Consider the following 20,792-nt stretch of genomic DNA (forward strand, 5'->3'; position numbering starts at 1 on the left):
GTAATCATACAGAAGACTGAAGGTTAAGGAATACGTTACAGTGATCCACAGGACTATTTTGCACTGGTGAAAATGTTTTTAAATAAAATAATCGCAAAGCAACAGTAACTGGTTTTAGTGAAAAGAAATATTGATGTCTTACACTCAGAAGTAGGCACTTGTTTTCCTTGATAGCACCCAGGCAGCCCAGAAAGCCGGTCACCATGATGACTGTGCCAAAGGCAATGACTAGGTTGGCAGCTGAAAGAGATGGAAAGCTAGGAGAAAATGTGGCGAAGTTTCCTTGTGACACTGACAGCCAGATGCCCACGCCCAGGAGCCCACAGCCACATAACTGCAAAGAGATAAACAAAAGAAAGATTTCACCATTAAAATAAATGGCACTGCCTCCTTCACCCACTCTACAAAAGGAAGGAATTTCTCAAGTAATTTCCCAGGTAACTGCTCTGCAGTAATGCTCTCACTGGCTTGGTACTGAAACAACATGAAACTAAAAGTTTTTACCTAGACTTGGTCATGTAACTTATACTGATAAATCTGTTCTAAAGCCACTGGATGGCAGAACCCTATTTTTAAAGACTCAGCACATGAAACCAGGGTTAACAATTTATCTTCCAGCAACACTGCCCAATACAATTTTTCTGTAGGAAGGAAAAAACATTACTTGAAAGAATGCCTCATCACACATATTTGTACAGTCATCCACAATCTCTCAGAGTGCCAGCCCCACAGTTCCTCACCCTAGGGCAAGCAAGGGTTATGTTATGATCAACATAATTTCAATAAATATTTGTCATAACTTTCCATTGGCCAGTCCCAGTAGCCTGGTTGTGGTTTAGGATTAGTTCTTAGAGCTTTCCTGTTGTTTGACACTGTTCTTCCTCCTGCAATTCTAAAGTTCTGCTGAAGACAACCATGGAATAACTCCTTTCAAATTGCTGTAGTTATTGGGTCAACATGCCAATCTACATAATGTGATTACAGTTCCCTTTTGAGATGTTTCACTATGAATGTTAGTGCATTGTTCAGTTGTACCCGTGTCTGCACTGACTACATTCTCACTATGGCTGATTTCACAAGACCACTGGGCAAGTTCTCCATTTCACAGACTTTAATCTTCCCAAAATAAGATTTGTCCATACCAAAATTACATTGAAAGTTCAGATTACATAATAAAATCAGTTGATGGTGGTAATATTAAACACCAAGGCTCATCTATGCAAACAGGATGATCTACAATGACAGAAGAGAGTAAGTAGTCAGGAAGATTTGCGAGTTGATGAAAGATCCTAAAAACTTCCACAAGGAGGCATCCCTTTCCAAACAGTGCTAACATACTCCTAGCGTACATCACATTTTATTTTCCTTCTCTCCAGAGGAACTCCTCAGTTTTTGTGCTTTCTTCTGTTTGTACCTCCTTTATCAACCTACTGAGTAGCTGTACTCTTGATGCTAAAATTTATCCTTTGACCTTAGGTCCCAGACCAAATTATCATTCATGCTCTTTAAAAATATCCCAAATAATTCCACTGTCTTGGGACTGAATTGCATACAGCCATACCATCCCAAGCTTGCAAAAATTCTAGCAGTAAAATAGCTTTCTCTGACCCTTTATTCTCTACCAATCTCATTTCTGATATAAGGTGATCACTGTGAAAATGGTCTCACAGCTATTTATTCTCACTGGATCCACCTCTTTCCCTGGTACAAATGAATCCTGGAAAATTAAAAAAGCAAAAATATTTTAAGTCATTTTATTAAGTCCTTTTCACTTTTTCTACCTCACCAGACACAGCAGTCCCTAATCTTGTTTCAGTGCACACTAACTGAAGTGTTGTAAGATATTAACTTGATTGTCCAGAAAGATTATCAAGACACATAAAGGGATTTTTCAAAATATTACAATGCATTAACTGCTCTGTTGAGACCACAACATACTCTATTAAGCAAATGAGTTAAAGGAGGAAGGCGAAGATTCAGAGCTCAGCAATTCCATTCATTTACTCAGAGGGGCTCAGATTTTGCCTTTGCAGTTTTCTTATATGAGTTACAGAAAGAAAAAGAAAATAAAGGAAGGACAAAAGTGAAAAAGAGATAAAAAAGTAAAGAAAAAATAGAAAAAAGAAATATACCTAATATTTTGTAATATACAGAGAATAGTTGGACTAACACCTTGTGTTGCTATTGGTACGGGCTTGGGAATGTGATGCTCCTATGTCTGAAGAATAACCTGTCGCTCCTGGAGCTGTTGATCCAGTCCTTCCCAAAGAAAAGTAATATCTGCACAGCTTCTGATGGCCTGATAATGGCCATTTCTGAAATTGCTCTGAATGCCTTGAAGGGGAACATTCCATTAACACCTCACCACATACACATACTGAAAAAGGGCCCTATGTTGATTAAAAGCCTGAGTAGCAAAAATATGTCCTTCAAAAGAAAGAAGTGTCTGGTGAAGCAAACAAGTAGGTTTATTAGTTTTCCAAGTTTTGTTCTTCTACTTATCACAGGGTTTTTGGTAAAGCAGTGATGGCATATATGTGGAGAAAATGTATCTGGTGCCTGCAGATAAGCTTGAAGGGTGCTACCATCGTCCCAGGAAAACAAGAGGGCTGAAGAGGGCTGACACCATCCTTCACCCTGTGAAGTTTACTGTTAAAAAGAAAATATCCATAAAATCTTAAACCTTTGCTGTCTATGGTGTCCATTTAAAGAAATATGTTGGAATGGGGTGGGGTTAAAGAACACACATATCCTTGTGGTTGGGTTGTAAGTTTTATTTAAAGCATGTATTTATGAAAAAAGTTTCAAAAGATGTTCTGAAACATATTTTCTGTTGTATGGAAAGCTTTATATTCGTATTTTACAAAAAAAATACTATCTGGTCATTTTGTATCACTAGCATACAGTTTAAAAAGCTGTTCAAAGGTTATGTACAAAAAGACACAATGGTATCCATAAGCTGTGGAGAGGGCATGCTGCAGTTGCTCCATCTGGAAGGCAATACCTGAAGTGTTGTGCTTTAACGACATGATATTTTCAGGAAAGAGAGTGCTGTTTGGAGAGTAACCATACAGGTAAAAAGAAAAACTGCATGGTTCTGATCGGCCATGAAAATTGCCAGTCAGTGCTCTCCAAGCAGCTTCCATGCACCCAGTGGAAGGGCCCTGAGGGTCTGATGTACTTGTAGATAAACCTGCAAGGGAGGCTGGCCCTGCCCATCTATCAGAATAGACCTCGTGACTGGAAGAGGGGAGTGGCTGCCATGGTAAATGGCTGCTGAGGAAGCTGGGAGAGGGCACAGGGACTTTGCCAGAAGCTGGGGCAGCTGCCACTGGCTAATTTGTGAATCAGCGGTACCTATACTACTCAGTCTCTGAAGAGATGGAAGTCTTCAGTCCTGTTTGTGGTCCTGCTTTCTGCTCTGCTCCCTCATCACGGGATCCTGAACTCCACAAGGCTATCCCCAACCAGTTCTTCCTTGTTTATAAGCAAAATGTCCAAAAGAGTACCTTTGCTTGTTGACTGCTCAATCACCCATGTCTCTTTTCAGAAATCTCTTAGATTGCTTGTGCCCTGCTGTGTTGTCCTTCTCCTTTGAGAGACACCCGCAGAAGTATGCTGATTCCTCATAAAGGGCAAAAGAGCTTTCCCCATAAGGCTACTAAAGCTAATAGATTTGTTGTGCTCATTATAAATGGTATGGTTGATGGATTTTTCACAAATTGATTTTTCACAAGATGTTGCTTAAAAGTTGTTGAAGTCATACTGAAGTGGTATATCCTGCGTTATCAGTGGTAGCTGTACTACTGATCTGCTTGTAAGACTCCAATGGGATACAGCCCTGAAGGGAAGAGAGTTCCAAGCGAACTGCCGATATACAAGGATCACCTTCTTCATGCTTAAGAATGCTCCAGCCCAACAAGCAGGGAATTGAGCAAAGGCTACAGAAAGCCCCCACAAATGATCAATAAACTCCGGACTAAATCATAAAAGGTAAGTGTACAAGAGGTTGAAAGAGGGACAGGTGAGACAGAAGGTATAAAGAGACACTGTCCAGTCATGCAGGAAAGAGACTAGAAAAGCCAAAGCCTATCTAGAGTTGCATCTGGCAAGGGATGTCAAGGACAACAAGAAGGGATTCTCCAATAACATGAAGAACAAAAAGAAGGCTTAAGAAAAATGTGGGTCCACTTGTAAATGTGACAGGGATACTGATGCCAAAGGACACTAAAAATGCCAGGGTGCTTGATGGTTTCTTTGCCTCAGTCTTCACTGTTAAAAGCAGGCTCCTGAGGACAGAGTGAAAGTCTGGAGAAGGATCAGGCGAGGGAGCAGTTTTAACAAATTGGACATATGTAACTCCACAGGGCCTGACAGGAAGCACCCAGAAGTGCTAAGTGACATAGCTGATGTCATTGCAAGGCCACTCTTGATTACTTTTAATATGTCACAGCAGTTGGGAGAGGTTACTGAAAAGACTATGAAAAAAACAAATCTCTCTCCTATCCAAATGGAAGAACCAGGGAACACACTGACCAGTCACATCTCAACCCTGGGAAGGTGATGGAGCAACTAAGCCTGGAGCCCCTTTCAAAACACATGAAGAAGGTGCTTGTAATTAGTCCACATGCATTTACTAAGGGGAAATCATGCCCAAGTAGAACATGCCATTATTAAACGTGTCCTTGATAACAGATATGACAACAATAGTTCTTTAAGGACACAATAACAAAGTCTTTATATATTCCTTGTATTAAACCTTTTTTTTTTCTTTTTTCTTTTTTTTTTTTTTTCTCAATAGTAAGCAAAGGGTTAGTAGCAGAACAAGACTCTAAGCGGTTCATCATAGTGAATGAAAATCCATCAGCCTAACAATGTAGTCCTCAGCATTAAGCCCTATTTCCTAAAACCATGCAACTGTAAAGATACCTTTCTGTAATGCAGAGTTTGGGGATTAGGCTCAGTCTTTCTAAATCATGCAAATGAGCCTATCTATGCAGACTTGAAATTGAAACAAGGAAGCAAATTGCAATGTTCTCTTTTACTGCAGAACTTTTTGAAGATACTTGTTAAAAGATGCAAGTTTAGAGTTTTTCCCTATATAATAACATTACTTCAAAAATGGAAATTGAACATCATTTTAAGATGTTTTTATTGTCCTAATTATTTCCATAAAATTAATTTTGCCTGAAATGAGAATCCAATATGAAAACCAGCTGGACAGGAAGATCTGCTGAATTCACCTGCTCCACAGAAACATTCAGAGCCAAGTTTTATAGCAAGAGCAAATAGGCAATGCTGCTTAATTAAGCCCTTAGAGCTGTAGAATAGAAAAATAACTGAATTTTGTCTTTCCTGGTCTTTGAATGATTAGCAGAATATTCTACTGCAATCCTTAATCACTATCCCAGCATAAAAAAATACAAGGTTTGTAGATGGATTTGGCTAATAAAGATATTTTGATTAATCTCTTCAATAAAGCCTCTTTCCAAGAACATTTAATATACGGATTGAAAAACAGAACTCAAGTGTTTGGACATGTTAAGTAGATTTCTCAACTCCTTATTTAGATATCATCAGGAAGAGATATTTTTACTAATGTGGTTTCCAGAATAAAAATGTATCTATGAGGGCAAACAGCACATGTAAATAACACTCCAAATTCCAATATATGAAAGCCCAAAGAGAAATGTATCAAACAAGACAAAAAATCCTTCTTTATTCCAATGGCAGAAAAGCAAAGGGAGCCATGATCTATTGAGTTCCCCCAGTGTTGTAGCTTTTGAGCAGCTGCATTAAAGCCTTCTGAAAACTTAACTGTATGGTTTTTTAAAACTATAGGCCAAATTCATATACTGTATATTTGCACAAATGCAAGGGAATGTGTCTGTGGTACTTTCTTCTGAGTTGGATGTCCCCACCTATTCATTCATGGGCACTTTCTGTGCCACAACCTTGTGGTGAGTTCACTGTCAAACATACATGTATATGTTCAGCATTCACTGGCATGACTTCAAGAAATCTCGTTAGCTGTATTCATTATTGGTTATTAATGTGCCTATTTCTTCCCAAGCCAATCTTCCTGAAGCCTGTTTATCCTCTCGTGTGCTTTAATACCAAAACAAAAGTAGTAGTTACAAAAGAGAAACAAAACAAAACAAACCACCCAAAACCCAAACCAAGCAAACAAAGAGATGTTTCAAGGACTTGTTGGAACAACAGTCAGTAACACTCATCCAAATTTGTCTAGAAAATACTGAGAAACTTTTGAGCCCCAAAGAAGTTAACATGATTTAAGATGCTCTCTTGAAGACGTACCACAGGGCACAAGAGAGTGTTCAAACACTGAGAGATCTCCATCAGCACAAAAGATGCCAAAAGGTGCTTAAACTACATTTTGCAAAGCCACTTTGCTTTCAGCAGTTGGAGGTACTTCTGAGACGAGATGTAAGGAATCAGTGTGAAGAAATGCCTAAAGGAGTGGTTTGTGAAGCAGTCACAGTATCTGTGTAAATCATGTACTAAGTTGGACCACTATGAGCATTTTTCTCTTGGTCAGTTAGCATGCTAAAAGAACACAAAACTATAGGAAATTCACTCTCCCTTCTGATTCATGACATTTTCTGGCACCACTGATAACTGACTAAGGAGTAAAAAAAAGTAAAACTGGAAGTCAGCATGTCTTCTGGTCCCCAATGAACTTGTATTTTTTAAGCTTTTAGTAAAATCAGCAGGTCAATACTAAAATATAAGAGGCAATGGGAATGAAGGTGGGGAAAAAAAAAAAAAAAAAGAAAAAAAAAAGAGTTGTTTACCCTGACCATTATCTGTTTTTCTTGGTATTAAACTACAATTCTATGTTAAAAAAGTGATGATAATAAAAGGTGAATAGCTTTGCTCAACATTCATTGGGAACAAGATAAGCAGGATTTATATTAGATATACAAAAGAAGAAATTGTATTACAACTGGCTAGTTCAGTGCAGATTTAATTTTTCTTTATCAGTATTCAAAGCTTACCCTCTCTCTCTTCAGTAGTATGTTCTATTTTGAATCTTCTGCCTGGCAAACAACATCACCCAAATGAACTGGGAACACCTCTGAAATATTCTTAAGTACTTTGGCAAGAGATCTTCAATTAAAAAGATGTTACATGTTATCCATCCATTGCTTGGATCATCTCAATCTTATTATTTTCACAGACTTAAAAAAGCACAGGCAAATTAAACCTTCCACCTCTAGCCTGCTGGCAATATTACAAGGCTGAACCAAATTTCCCTTCAGAGAGCCTGCTAACAAGAACTGACATTAGAAAGAGGGCAAATAAATAAGAGGGGGTAGGAGGGCAGCCATATGCTACAGTGAGAAAAGTTATATCCATCAAAGTAGACAGATGACTTGTCAGTGAACTGAATCTCACTCTTCTGTCCACAGATCTGTGTCAGGAAAATGAAAGACAGGCAATCACACCAGCTCAGGAAGAAACATGAAAATTCAGTACAAAGAATCAGCCAATTCCAGGTAGATAAATACCTTTGCTATCTCAAAACAAATAAATGACAGTGGCATTAGACTGCTTAAATACAGATTCATGCTACAAACTGTCTTCCAGTCCTTCATTCCTTCCAAGAAAAAACAGCAGAAAAACCTTTCACTGTCTTGTCTGAAAGGAGGCTGAAGATGACTTGTTATGGAATTAAGAAGAAAAGGAAATGTTTCAATTTTATGTAGAAAGCTCTAAAAATATGTGCTTGCAAAACCCACTACAACAACAAGGAACCAGCAGAGAAACAGATGCCAGTATGGTTTAGTTAAGGCACTACTGAGGCCAGGTCTGATCTGCTCAGTATTGAGCAACTTCCATGATTCAGCTACCATCAGAGCAAGTCAAAAAGCACATTCCTATTGCATCTGGTTCTACATGATATGTATTCCTGGAACTTTCACTCATAGAGCCTTTGTAAGAAACAAAGAATCAGCAAACATCAACATTAAAACATTTCGCAAATAGCTCATACAAGAACTGTATTATTGGACTTTTTCAAATACCAAGGTCCCCTCACATTGACATAGACAGAACTGAAGTAAAGAAGAGTATAACAAAAAGGATGAGAAAGACATTGGGCTGCTTCATCACCATTACACAACTTTTTTTCATATACCATGACAAAATAATCTTTGTATCAGAAAAGCTATCACTGTTCCCAGATAAGAGATGCAATGTTATTTTGGAATCTGAAACGCTGGAAGAAGAAACTGGGACAAGAGAATGCCTAGCCACCTAACTCTAAATCTCAGCAAAGATTAACAGGTCTTGCAATTACTTTACACTAACATGCAAGTATTCATGACGTGTGTATATTTAGTATTCAGACATGCACTGCCAATAAATCAGAGACAGCAGAGTTTGTGATGAGGTAATTTCAGAAGAACAGAAAGAGGTGAACCTAAAAGGGGCAGCCCCAGAAAAGGTGAAAGAAAGCTAATAGAACAGGAAGACAAACAAGGACATATGGCAAGTGGAAGCTCATGTATCTCTCTTTTCCACATGCCAGACTAAAGAGGAATTGAGATAGCAAAGAAAAATCCAGGACCTTAAGGATTCATAACTGAAAAATAACTTTGAATACTATCACAAGCGGAGAGGGACTGTTTATCAGGAATGCAGTGACAGAACAAGGGGTAATGGATTTAAACAAAAAGAAGTTAGATTTAGATTAAATATAAGGAAGAAATTTACTATAAGAAACAGGTTGCCTACAGAACCTGTGGGTGCCCCATCCCTGGAAGCGTTCAAAGCCTGACCAGATGGAGCTTTGGGCAACCTGGTGAGGTCTAGTGGAAGGTGTCCCTGCCTGCTGCAACAGTGTTGGAATTAGATGATCTTTAAGGTCCTTTCCAACCCAAACTATTTTATGGTTCTATAGAAAATGTTATACGATTCTATAAAGAATATTTTATGATTCTATAAACACAATTTTATGATTCTATTCAACTGCCTCCTAGGCTGCATCAAAAGAGGTGTGACCAGCAGGTCGAGGGAGGTGATTGTCCCCCTCTGCTCTGCCCTCATGAGGCCCCACCTGGAGAACTGCATCCAGGCTTGGGGTCCCCAGCACAAGAAAGATGTGGACCTGTTACAGTGAGTCCAGAGGAGGTCTACAAAGATAATCAGAGGGCTGAAACACCTCTCCTATGAAGAAAGAGAGATGGGGATGTTCAGCCTGGAGAAGAGAAGGCTCCAGGGAGACATCATTGCAACCTTTCAATACTTAAAAAGGTTCTTATAAAAAAGATGGAGAGGGACTCTTTACTTGGGTAGATAATGACAGGACAAGGGTGAATGGTCTGAAACTAAAACAGGATAGATTTACACTAGACATTAGGAGGAAATTCTTCACTGTAAGGGTAGTGAGACACTGGAAGAGCTTGCCAAGAGAAGTTGTGGATGCCCCATCCCTGGAGGTGTTCAGGGCCAGGCTGGATGAGGCCTTGGCCAACCTGATCTAGTGGGTGGCATCCCTGCCCATGGCAGGGGGGGTTGGAAGGCAGGGGTTTGGAACTAGATAATCTTTAAGGTCCCTTCCAACCCAAGACGTTCTATAATTCTATGATTCTAAAGGGACTTTGCAAGCAGAACATAACACCTGATGTCCCTGACACCTAGGGAAAAGTGACAGGAATGGCTGGCTGATCAGTGGTTTAGACACTGTCTTTTTTCTAGTACATGTTTCAGTCTCTTAACATGACCAATGGATAAAATACTTCAGGTGGTAGGCATGCTGGGTTTTCTGTACCTTTAATAATCTGACCAAATCTAGTGTGAAGGAGATAAAAGTGCTTCCCAATGGAGTTCAATGACACCTTTGTTTTTCCAAAGAGAAATGCAACAGATATGGATGCATAAGGAAATACTAGACTCCAACAGGAATTTACATTCTCAGAAAACCTTAAATGAAAATACCTTGCCAGGCAATCTGCAGGTAAAGGTGCTGGTCTTGATTCTCACTGTAACACAAAGAATCGTTGGCTTCCTGCAAGTTCTCTGTGGATTTCCCGTGTATTTCCAATTTTGCAGCTTTGGCTGCAATGTCTGGCAAATGCAAAATATTTGCCAAAATGCTCCTGTATTGACAACATTACATTTGGACGTAGTGGCAAATATATCAAAACTGCAATAGTTACAGCTGGGAAGTACTGTGACTACAGAAGACAGTTCCATCCCAATGTAAATTCTCTGACAGATTTCTTTGTATCCACTTCTGCAGAGATTACAACAGTTACAGAGCTTTTACACCAGTCATACTGATCTTTTTTAAGTGTCTTTTGTTGTGGAATTCAAATAAAATTCAGCCATCAACTGGGAACGCGGTTGCTGAATGAGTGGCAGTAACATAAAACAATTTGCTATAACTCTTCTACTGACAAGATTTTAAAAGCCTTCTGAGTGTTTTCTTGTTACCAGAAAGGGCAACAAATAAACTAAATAGTGGCAACTATGTTGAGTGAAATATACCCTCAACAACTCATACTCTCTTGACCTTGACCTTGCTTTTGTACTCAAATTGATTATGCATTACTTTGCGCTTTTACCTAAAAACAGTTTCATAATACAACGGCAATTAAGATGTCCTTCAATTAGTCAGTGAAGATAACAAGGGCACACTTCATTATAACATATTCTGGACATCTGGGTTGGGGCAATCCTAAACACAAATATAGGTTGGGCAGAGAATGGATTGACAGCAGCACTGAGAAGGACTTGTGGATGTTGGTTGATGAGAAGCTCAACATGAGGCAGCAATGTATGCTTGTAGTCCTGAAAGCCAATAGTATCTTGGGCTGCATCAAAAGAAATGTGACCAGAAGGTCAAGGAAGGTGATTCTCCCCCTCTTCTCCATTCTTGTGAGACCCTACCTGGAGTACTGCATTCAGCTCTGGGGCCACCAACATCAGGACATGGACCTGTTAAAGAGAGGGTAGAGGAAGGCCACAAGGATGATCAGAGGGCAGGAGTAGCTCTCCTCTGAAAAGAGATGGTGTTTTTAAGCCTGGAAAAGAGGAAGCTCTCAGGAGACCTTATAGAAGAAAAAGTTCCTCCTTAAAGAGGAACTCCAGGGAAGATGTGAGAGACTCTTTATTAAGGGAGTGTAGTGATAGGACAAAGGATAATGGCTTTAAACTAAAAGAGGGTGTAGATTTAGATCAGATATTAGAAAGAAATTCTTTTCTGTGAGGGTGGTAAGACACTGGAACAGGTTTCCTGGAGACACTGTAGGTGCGTCATCCCTGGAAGTTTCCAGGCCAGGTAAATGGGACCTTGGGCAACCTGATCTAGTGGAAGGTATGAGGGGTTGGAACTAAATGATTACTAAGGTCCTTTCCAACCCAAGCCATTCTGTGATTCCATGATGCTGTGATTTCCTGATCTCTTATTTCTGCTCTGACACTGTCCATGTGAAAGCCAAAATGTACCAAATACCTGAAACCAAAGGTAAAATACAAAGCCCTACAAGAACTCCAACCTCAGTTATGCTTGTTATCTTTATAGCTGTTAACTTTTTCCTCAGCCTGATCTGACAAAAAGCAAGTACATTCTGCAGCAGTAACTAACATTTTCACCTCTCAGATTAGCAGCTCATATTCTTGCATAGTAACTACCCTGTATTTAAAAGGAAGTACAACCTTCTGCAAGAAGCACAGCTCTCCTTTGCCCACCTGCTTTAGAAACATGGTGTATGGGGAATGGAGTGATTAACAATTTGAGTGAGTTTATAAATTAAAGATCAAATAAAAAGAAGAGCAGTGAACAAAATATGTTAAAAAGACTCACAGATCTGCAATCTGAACACAGTATCTAGTTTTGCTTACTCTGAATATGAAACTATGAACAGTACACAGATTGCAATGGTGAAGGTTGGACAGAGATCTCACCACTGTCCCCAGGTGTGGTAAAGAAGCACCCTGCTGTTTTTATTGGGATCCCTTTGAAGCCACCTTGGTTCTCAAAAACAGCTTTTCTAATGGGGCAAGGTCGATGCAAACTGATTTAAGTCACAGCTATTTAAACCACCAACTTCATGATTTTCACCAACCATCAACTTCATAATTTAAATCAAAAGCAAGAAACTGAATAAATCATGGATTTAAACTGTAATTTTTGTATTCTTCAGTCAGCATTCTTCAGTAGTTATTTAATGAATCTTTTTGTCAACAAGAGAATCTTTGTATTCTTAGTCAAATTCTTTTTATTGTTACTATGTTACAAAGCAGTGAATGATATGTATTTTATTTCACCATATACATATATTTTTCCTTCATGGTAACTGAATAAACTAATATGTCATTGTCTTCACATGTTCAAAGAGAAAGAGTTTGTCTGCTTTTTCAGCTTCCAGTTTTTCAGAACTGAATGAACTTGACATTGAAAAGAACTAAACGAAGAATCTGAAATAAAAGCTATTGATGTCAAAAACTGGTTTTGGCTTTCAATCAGCTTTGCTTCCAGCTGTTAAAACTTCTACCTGTTTTTGGTTGGTTGGTTTGCTTGCCTTCTTTGCAGAAATTGACAGCAAGTATGCCCTTCTTGAAAATTTTTATTTAAATTTAATTTTCAGATATTATAGTTATAAAATGGGCTGTCAAGATTTCAAAAAGGCTGAATTTTTCAAAAGAAAATTTGAGTTAAATTAAAAGGTACAATGTAAATCTCTTTTTTTCTTCCTCCAGCTTAAAAACACGGACTGTTACCAATTAGCAAAAACTGGAAGGACTCTCCTGCCAAAGCATGAACGAATTCTAATAATCAACAAGTTCTTCCTTTTTTTTTTTTTTTCCTGTTGCTATTCACAGCTCAGAAATACATGTAGTATCACAATGGCTCAAAACTAGCATACTTTAACCTTAAACTCAGAGCTTAGTGAGTTGTTTGTTTGTCTTCTCAAGTAGCATACTTAGCATCACAAAGAAATTTGCTAAATCAAACTTTCCTGGCCTTTGAGCTATTACTGTACTTTTTCCTTATTTCAGTTGCAGGCTAATTCCAGCCATTTCATTCTTGTCTTTCTCCTCACATTTCTGCAGAAGATTCTGTCTTAGTGATTCTCTCCTTTCTGACAAACAGCAGCTCTTTCTCTCTCTCCTTTTCCTCTTCAGTTCTACTGATTAAACATCATCCTAGATCATTCTTCTTTCCTACATAATGTTGTCTCGTACTTTTCTGTAGTATATATACGTGTATATATATATATATAAGCTGACTGTATATATATATTAGATGACTATGTATGTATAGTCTTCTGTACTGCATTATTTATATATAAAAATGTATATATATAAGGCTTGTTGTATCTCTGGCTGCATTAGGCAAAGTATTGCCTGCAGGTCGAGGGGGGTGATCCTTCCTCTCTGCTCAGTACTGGTGAGGCCACAGCTGGAGCACTGTGTCCAGTTTTGGACTCCAGTAGAAGATAGACATGAATTTACCAGAGAGAGTCCAACGAAGAGCCAGAAAGATATTATGAGACTGTGGCACCTCACCCATGAGGGAAGACTGAGAGACCGAGGTCTTAGCCTAGAAAGAGATGGCTCTGAAGGGGAGATCTCTTCAATGTATATAAACACCTGAAATGAGGCTGCAAAGAAGAGCCTGGCTTTTTCAGTGGAGCCCAGTGACAGCACAAGAGGCAATGGGCACACACTGAAACACATGAGGTTTTGTCTGAACTTCAGGAAACACTTTACTGTGCAGGTAACTGAGCAATGGAACAGATTGCCCAGAGAGGCTGTGAAGTCTCCCTCCTTGGAAATACTAGAGAGCCATCTCAACATGGTCCTGGGCCACTGGCTCTATCAATTTGGCCCTGCTTGAGCAGGGAAGTTAGACCTTGGACCAGACCTCCAGTGGTCCCTTCCAACCTCAACCATTTTGTGATTCTGAGATATCCCTTGCCATCTCTTTTTTCTGTTACCCACTCTTATTCGATTGCTTTAATTTGCATGGCACCTTGCCTTGAGAAGCCACAAAGAAGGCATGAAGGGTGTTAGTCACTGGAGACTCCTCTCTGAGAGGCACTGAGCCTCCCATTTTCCATCCAGACAATCTCTCCAGAGAGGTTTGCTGCCTGCTAGGGCCTGTATTCCTGATATTACAAAGAGGCTACCAAGTCTGGTGGGTCCCCAAAACTAGCACCCCTTCCTACTTTTTCAAGTAGGATCAATTGACAGGTAAACTCTGAAATATCAGAAAGGATTTTATGTTCCTTGGAAAGATGTTGAAGGGATAGGGAGCACAAGTAATGTTCTCCTCTGTCCTCCCAGTTGTGACTAGGACCCAGGAAGAAGGATAAGAATGGGCTGAGTGAATGATTGGATGCAAGGCTGATTTCATGCCAAAGGTTTTGGGTTCTATGACCTTGGATGCACTTTTGAGGGACCAGGCATGCTGATGACAGATGGGGCACATCTGACCAGGTGGGGCAAGAGTGTTCTGGACAGTAAGCTGGCAGGGCTTGTCAGGAGGGCTTTAAACTGGATGCAGTAGGGGAAGGGGATGAACCTCCGCGTGAAGGAAGCATACCTGAGAACTCTATCACTCTAAGTACCAGCAGGGAAATACTTGTGAACTGTCCCAATGCAGTCAGGAAGGGTTCTGGAAACGTGATACAACCGATTGCCCAGCTGGAGTGCCTCCACACCAACACCCGCAGCATGGGAAACAAGCAAGAGGAATTGGAAACCATGGTGCAATTAGACAAATATGACCTGATTGCTATCACGGAAATGTGGGATGGATCACATAACTGGAGCATTGGATTAGAGGGCTACAAACTCTTCAGAAGGGATAGACAGGGAAGAAAGGGGGGGGGGGGTTGTTGCCCTCTACATTAGGGAAGGGATTACTTGTGAAGAGTTGCCTCTGAGAAACAGCCATGGACAGGTTGAGAGCTTGTGGGAGAGAGTTAAAGACAATACCAATAAAGGACACGTTGTAGTTAGGGCCTACTATAGGCCGCCCGATCAAGGGGAGCCAGTTGATGAGGCATTCAGGTTTCAACTACAAGAAGCGTGGTGTTCACACGCATTCATCCTGACGGGGGACTTCAACCTGCCAGATGTCTTCTGGAAAACTAGACAGCAGGCTGTAAGCAATCCAGAGGATTCCTAGAGTATGCTGAGGACAACTTCCTGGTCCAGGTGTTAGACAAACCAACAAGAGGAGAAGCATTACTTGGCCCATTGCTCACCAGTGCGGAAGAGTACATTAAAAAGGTCAAGATTGGAGGCAGTCTGGGCTGCAGTGAACACGCCCCGGTTGAGTTTGTGATCTCGAGGAATTAGGGCCTGGCAAAGAGCAAAGTCAGGACCAGGAACTTCTGAAGAGCAAACTTCAAAGTATTTAAAGACCTAGTAGATGAGATCCCCTGGAACACTGTCCTTAGGGACAAAGGAGCTGAGCAGATCTGGCAACTCTTTAAGGATGTTTTCCTTAGAGAGCAAGAACTCTCCAACCCCTTGCATAAAAAAGTGGGCGGGGGGGAAGACAATGGGGATGGCTGAGCAAGGACCTGCTGGTCAAACTGAGGCACAAGAAGGAAATGCAAAGGCAGTGGAAGCAGGGACACATGGCCTGGGAAGAGAACAGGGATGCAGTCCGGATGTGCAGGGATGTTCCAGCGTGACCTCATTGCAACTTTTCAGTACTTAAAGGGGACTTATAAAAAGATGGTGACTCTACTCCAATGGCAGGAAAAGGTGGAATGGTTTTAAGCTAAAAGAGTGGAGATTTTGATTACAGGTTAGGAGGAAATTCTTCACTCAGAGGGTGGTGAGGCACTGGAATAAGTTGCTCAGAGAGGTTGTGGATGCCCCATCCCTGGAGGTGTTCGAGACCATGTTAGATGAGGCTCTGAGCAACCTGATCTAGTGGTGGCATCTCTGCCTATGGCAGGGACATTGGAATTAGATGATCTCTGAGGTCCCTTCCAACCCAAGCCATTCTACAATGATTCTATGTTTTTCCTCCATTAGAATGCTACTTGTACTTTTTAGTCTACTTCCCTCACTCTAGCCTTTGCACATTTATGTTTAAAATCACTGAATCAACCATGAAGTTTGCAGTTTTTGTGTAAGCCTTCCTCTCCCCAACATCCTCCAGTCCTTAATTCACCTTCTCCATATGCTCAGTTTTCTCCCTTATAGCAGTTTTACTTTCCTATACAAAAGACTTCCAGATTCTGTCTCTGTCTTTGTTTGGAAACACTTTTCTAATGTTGCATTTCTTGTGTTGTCTATATTCTTTCAAGGTCTTCTCCTTTTCAAAGAATAAGAATTGTTTCTTTTTCTTTTAAAACCTATCTCCAGTAATAGTTGTACTAGAAAAGCAGGAAGGTAACAGATCAGATGTTACAAGGATTCATAGAATTGTAGAATATCCCGAGTTGGAAGGGATCCACAAGGATTATCAAGTCCAACTCCTGACTCCACACAGGTCTACCCTAAAATTCAGACGATATGACTAAGAGCACAGTCCAAATGATCTTAAACTCCGACAGGCTTGGTGCAGTGTCTATGCCCCTGGGAAGCCTGTTCCAGTGTGCAACCACCCTCTCAATGTAGAACCTTTTCCCAATATCCAACTTGAGCTTCCCCTGTCACAGCTTGACTCCATTTCCTCAGGTCCTATCGCTGATCCCCAGAGAGGAGAGATCAATGCCTAGCCCTCTGCTTCCCCTTGTGAGGAAGCTGTAGACCTTGTATGAGATTTTATAAAGTACAATACAAAGCTTGTACTTCATAATGAGGACAAAAATAATGGGATGAATATTTTTTTGCCCTTGTAGAATTCTTATATTTGGGCACAAGTTACCATTATTATTCATATCATTTTATTAGCTATGGTATATCAGTAGCTTCATCTACATGTCTGGCCATAGGAAGCAGTAAAAAAGCTGTGATTACTGGTATGGTTGGGAACAATATGGGAAGAAACTGCAAAACTCCTATTGATGATTCTATTATGCTACTACTAACCAAGAGAATACTGCAGATTGCACCGGCTCAGCATGTGTGAGAAGGAAAAAGAGGGACACATAGATGATAGACCTTGTTTTGTTGTTCTTGTTTGTTTCAAAAGTTTCTGTGGAATATTTCCTGATGGTGCACATGATTTTATCCTGATATGCACTGCTCCTTTCCCCAAAGTAAAGACCATCAAAATCACTCTGGCATATGTCTGTTACAATTCAGACACTAAATTAAACCTCTGTGATGACCTCTAATACTTTTTTTCCCCTTGCCTATTTCTCTAAAAGTAGGTAAGGTGAGGCTTGCACCATCCTCAGCACTGAGAGAATGAGAGCAATTTCCCTTTTCACAGTTTAAAATAGAAATAGAAACCTTGCCAGAATGATTTGAAAGTATTGGCAGATGGATGAAATATTTCTGGATCTGCATCGTGTAACATTTGGCAGCTAGCATGACTACCGAACAGCTGACTTTTACTGCAGTGACATTATTAATTACATCTTCCCTGCCAAACAAGCACCATAACTGAGCCTTTGCAATATTCCTTTCATTAAGGAGTTCACCTCTGTCTGCTAAACTGATCATACAGCCAGTAATGTAACTGTTCTGTTCCATGCCTACAAAAAAGACCAATTTGATCCAGCCAAGCGACAATCTGACTGCAAACAGCTACTATATATGGGCCAAAGACTGTGCAGTTATCGGAGGGTGACATCCATCTCATCAGACATGGGACAGCAGCCATTCTCAACAACATTAAGATGACTGGCTTGAATCTGATGTTTTCCCTTCACTTCCATGCTCATTCCATCCTCAGTCATCAAAAAGAAGGTGGGAGGCAGCAGCACAGACTCAATTTCCCTTCAGGAAGCAGAAGCTCCTAGCCAGCCATTGACTTTGAGATTCTTTGAGCAACACATAAACAGGGTGGGATTTTTGCTGTCCTCCAGTGGACCTCCTGATTTGACATGATCCAGCATATTCAATTACATGTCAAATTCTGTGAGCACCTCCACAACTCCATAAACTTGTCTACTTCTAACAGCAGCTTACTGAAACAGGCAAGTTAATAGAAATGGATTGATACAATCTTCACAGGGCAATGATGTCAGCAAAAAGGCCCTGTACCGATTCTATTGGCTTTTGATTAGGCCATGAACAAGCTTACTTACATGAATGATAATGTCCTGCTATGAGGAAGGCCACAAAGCATAATAATTGCCATCCTTTTTGTACATGAACATTGATAATATGCAGAACTGTTCTCACTTTCCAAAGCTACAGATGGAACCTGCTTTGAAAACCAGCAAAAAATGGACTGCTACTATGGGATCACTCATCTTACTCTTACTCTGAAAAATTATCCAGCTCTATCAATAGATTTTTTTCTTTAACTTAGAATTATATTTAATTATACGACAGTGTATTTGAGTTCACATGCTCTCTATTCCATGTGGGACTCTTCAGACGGGAGAAGAGAAGGCTCTAGGGGGATCTCTTAAGTGTGTATCACACCCAAAGGGAGTTTGTAAAGAAGAGGGAGCCAGGTTCTTCTCGGTGGTGCCCCGTGACAGCACAAGAGGCAACGGGCACACAGTGAAGCACAGAAAGTTTTGTCTGAACTTCAGGAAACACTTCTTTACTCATCAAGAAATGGAACAGGTTGCCCAGAGAGGTTGTAGAGCCTCCCTCCTTGGAAATACTAGAAAGCCATCTCAACACGGTCCTGGACCACTGGCTCATTAAAAATTAAAGCTGCATTGAGAATCAAAATTAAGAAGAAAACTATCATGCACAACAGGAGGGCACAGCAGACAGATTTCTGCCACTGATAAACCAGTTATTATTGCCCTCGTACTTTCACAAACTACTTATACATCACAAAGAAGTGTCTATCTTCCATTTCCAGAGGAGAAGGGATTACAGTAAGATTCAACTATATAACTACAGATTCAACTATAGGATGAGAGCTCTTTGCCAAAACATTGATATTGACCAAAATGCCTAGACTATGCTGGGATCAAAACTCCAGAGGCACTCCACACAGATAAGGTCTGTGTGCCTCTCTGGTTAAAACAAACATCCATATTCCACATGCAAAAGCATCAGAAAAAGTGTGGAAAGAATATACACTGACTTCCATTGAAGTCATTACTACTTACTTTTTTTTTTTTTGATGAAAAAGGTGGGAAGTTTTTTGAGCTGAAAACTTTGTGATACACCAAAGTGAAAATTCATGAGAAGACAATGAGCAGAATGATAATGGAGCATGTACTTTATGGAGTCTGTCTGATAGCCTCTCCATTTTGAAACTGAAATTTCCCTACAGATATGTCAAAGACAAGAACAGATCACATGGAAGCCAGTAAACTTCATTTCCAGGACGCCTCTGTGAAATCACAGAATTTTCTAGGTTGGAAGAGACCTCAAGATCATCGAGTCCAACCTCTGACCTAACGCTAGCAGTCCCCACTAAACCATTTCCCTAAGCTCTACATCTAAACGTCTTTTGAAGACCTCCACGGATGGTGACTCCACCACTTCCCTGGGCAGCCTGTTCCAGTGCCTCACAACCCTTTCAGTGAAGAAGTTCTTCCTAACATCTAACCTAAAACTCCCCTGGCTCAACTTAAGCCCATTCCCCCTCGTCCTGTCACCAGGCACGTGGGAGAACAGACCAACCCCCACCTTGCTACAGCCTCCTTTAAGGTACCTGTAGAGAGCGATAAGGTCGCCCCTGAGCCTCCTCTTCTCCAGGCTGAACAAGCCCAGCTCCCTCAGCTGCTCCTCGTAGGACTTGTTCTCCAGGCCCCTCACCAGCTTCGTTGCCCTTCTCTGTACCCGCTCAAGCACCTCCATGTCCTTCTTGTAGCGAGGGGCCCAAAACTGAACACAGTACTCGAGGTGCGGCCTCACCAGAGCTGAGTACAGGGGGACGATCACCTCCCTAGCCCTGCTGGTCACACTGTTCCTGATACAAGCCAGGATGCCGTTGGCCTTCTTGGCCACCTGAGCACACTGCTGGCTCATATTCAGCCGACTATCCACCATCACTCCCAGGTCCTTCTCTGCCTGGCAGCTCTCCAACCATTCCTCTCCCAGCCTGTAGCTCTGCTTGGGGTTATTGCGCCCCAGGTGCAGGACCCGGCACTTGGCCTTGTTGAACTTCATGCAGTTGACCTCAGCCCATCGGTGCAGCCTATCCAGATCCTCCTGCAGAGCTTTCCTACCCTCAAGCAGATCGACACACGCACCTAACTTGGTGTCATCTGCGAACTTACTGAGGGTGCACTCAATGCCCTCGTCCAGATCATCGATGAAGATATTAAAGAGGACCGGCCCCAGCACCGAGCCCTGGGGGACGCCACTAGTGACTGGCCTCCAACTGGACTTGGCTCCATTCACCACGCCTCAGTAACACTTTCAGAGGCTGAACTGAGAGCACTAACGCTGAATTAAGACACATAGTTCAGCATGGTCTTGACTTCCCAGGTTCAAAGGAATACCAATTTCCACAGTAAAGTCAGAGTGTTGTAGCCATTGAAAGTGTGTCCTTTATTATCATGATGAGAAAGTTTATCATTTCCAGGGCTGGAACATCCATAGCTTCTCTGGGCAACCTGTTCCTGTGCCTTACCACCCTCACAGTTAAGAATTTCCTCCTAGTTTCTGATCTAAATCTACCCCCTTTTTGTTTAAAGACATTATCCCTTGTCCTATCACTACATGCCCTTATAAAAAGTCCCTTTCCAGCTTTCTTGTAGGCC

The 20,792-nt window shown here is 41.0% G+C and overlaps 1 protein-coding gene across 3 annotated transcripts in view; it reads right to left on the reverse strand.

Annotated features, from left to right (window-relative positions):
• Nucleotides 1-20,792, reverse strand: part of TSPAN9 (tetraspanin 9) — a 171,795-nt gene that overhangs the window by 10,387 nt on the left and 140,616 nt on the right. For all 3 annotated transcript variants that reach the window (XM_084294415.1, XM_084294414.1, XM_084294413.1), the window contains one exon: nucleotides 143-334. In XM_084294415.1, coding sequence (XP_084150541.1) covers nucleotides 143-334 — 192 coding nt within the window. The remainder of the gene's footprint in view (nucleotides 1-142; nucleotides 335-20,792) is intronic.

The sequence above is a fragment of the Netta rufina genome (assembly GCF_964035555.1).
Source record: "Netta rufina genome assembly, chromosome: 1".
NCBI classification, from domain to species: domain Eukaryota; kingdom Metazoa; phylum Chordata; class Aves; order Anseriformes; family Anatidae; genus Netta; species Netta rufina.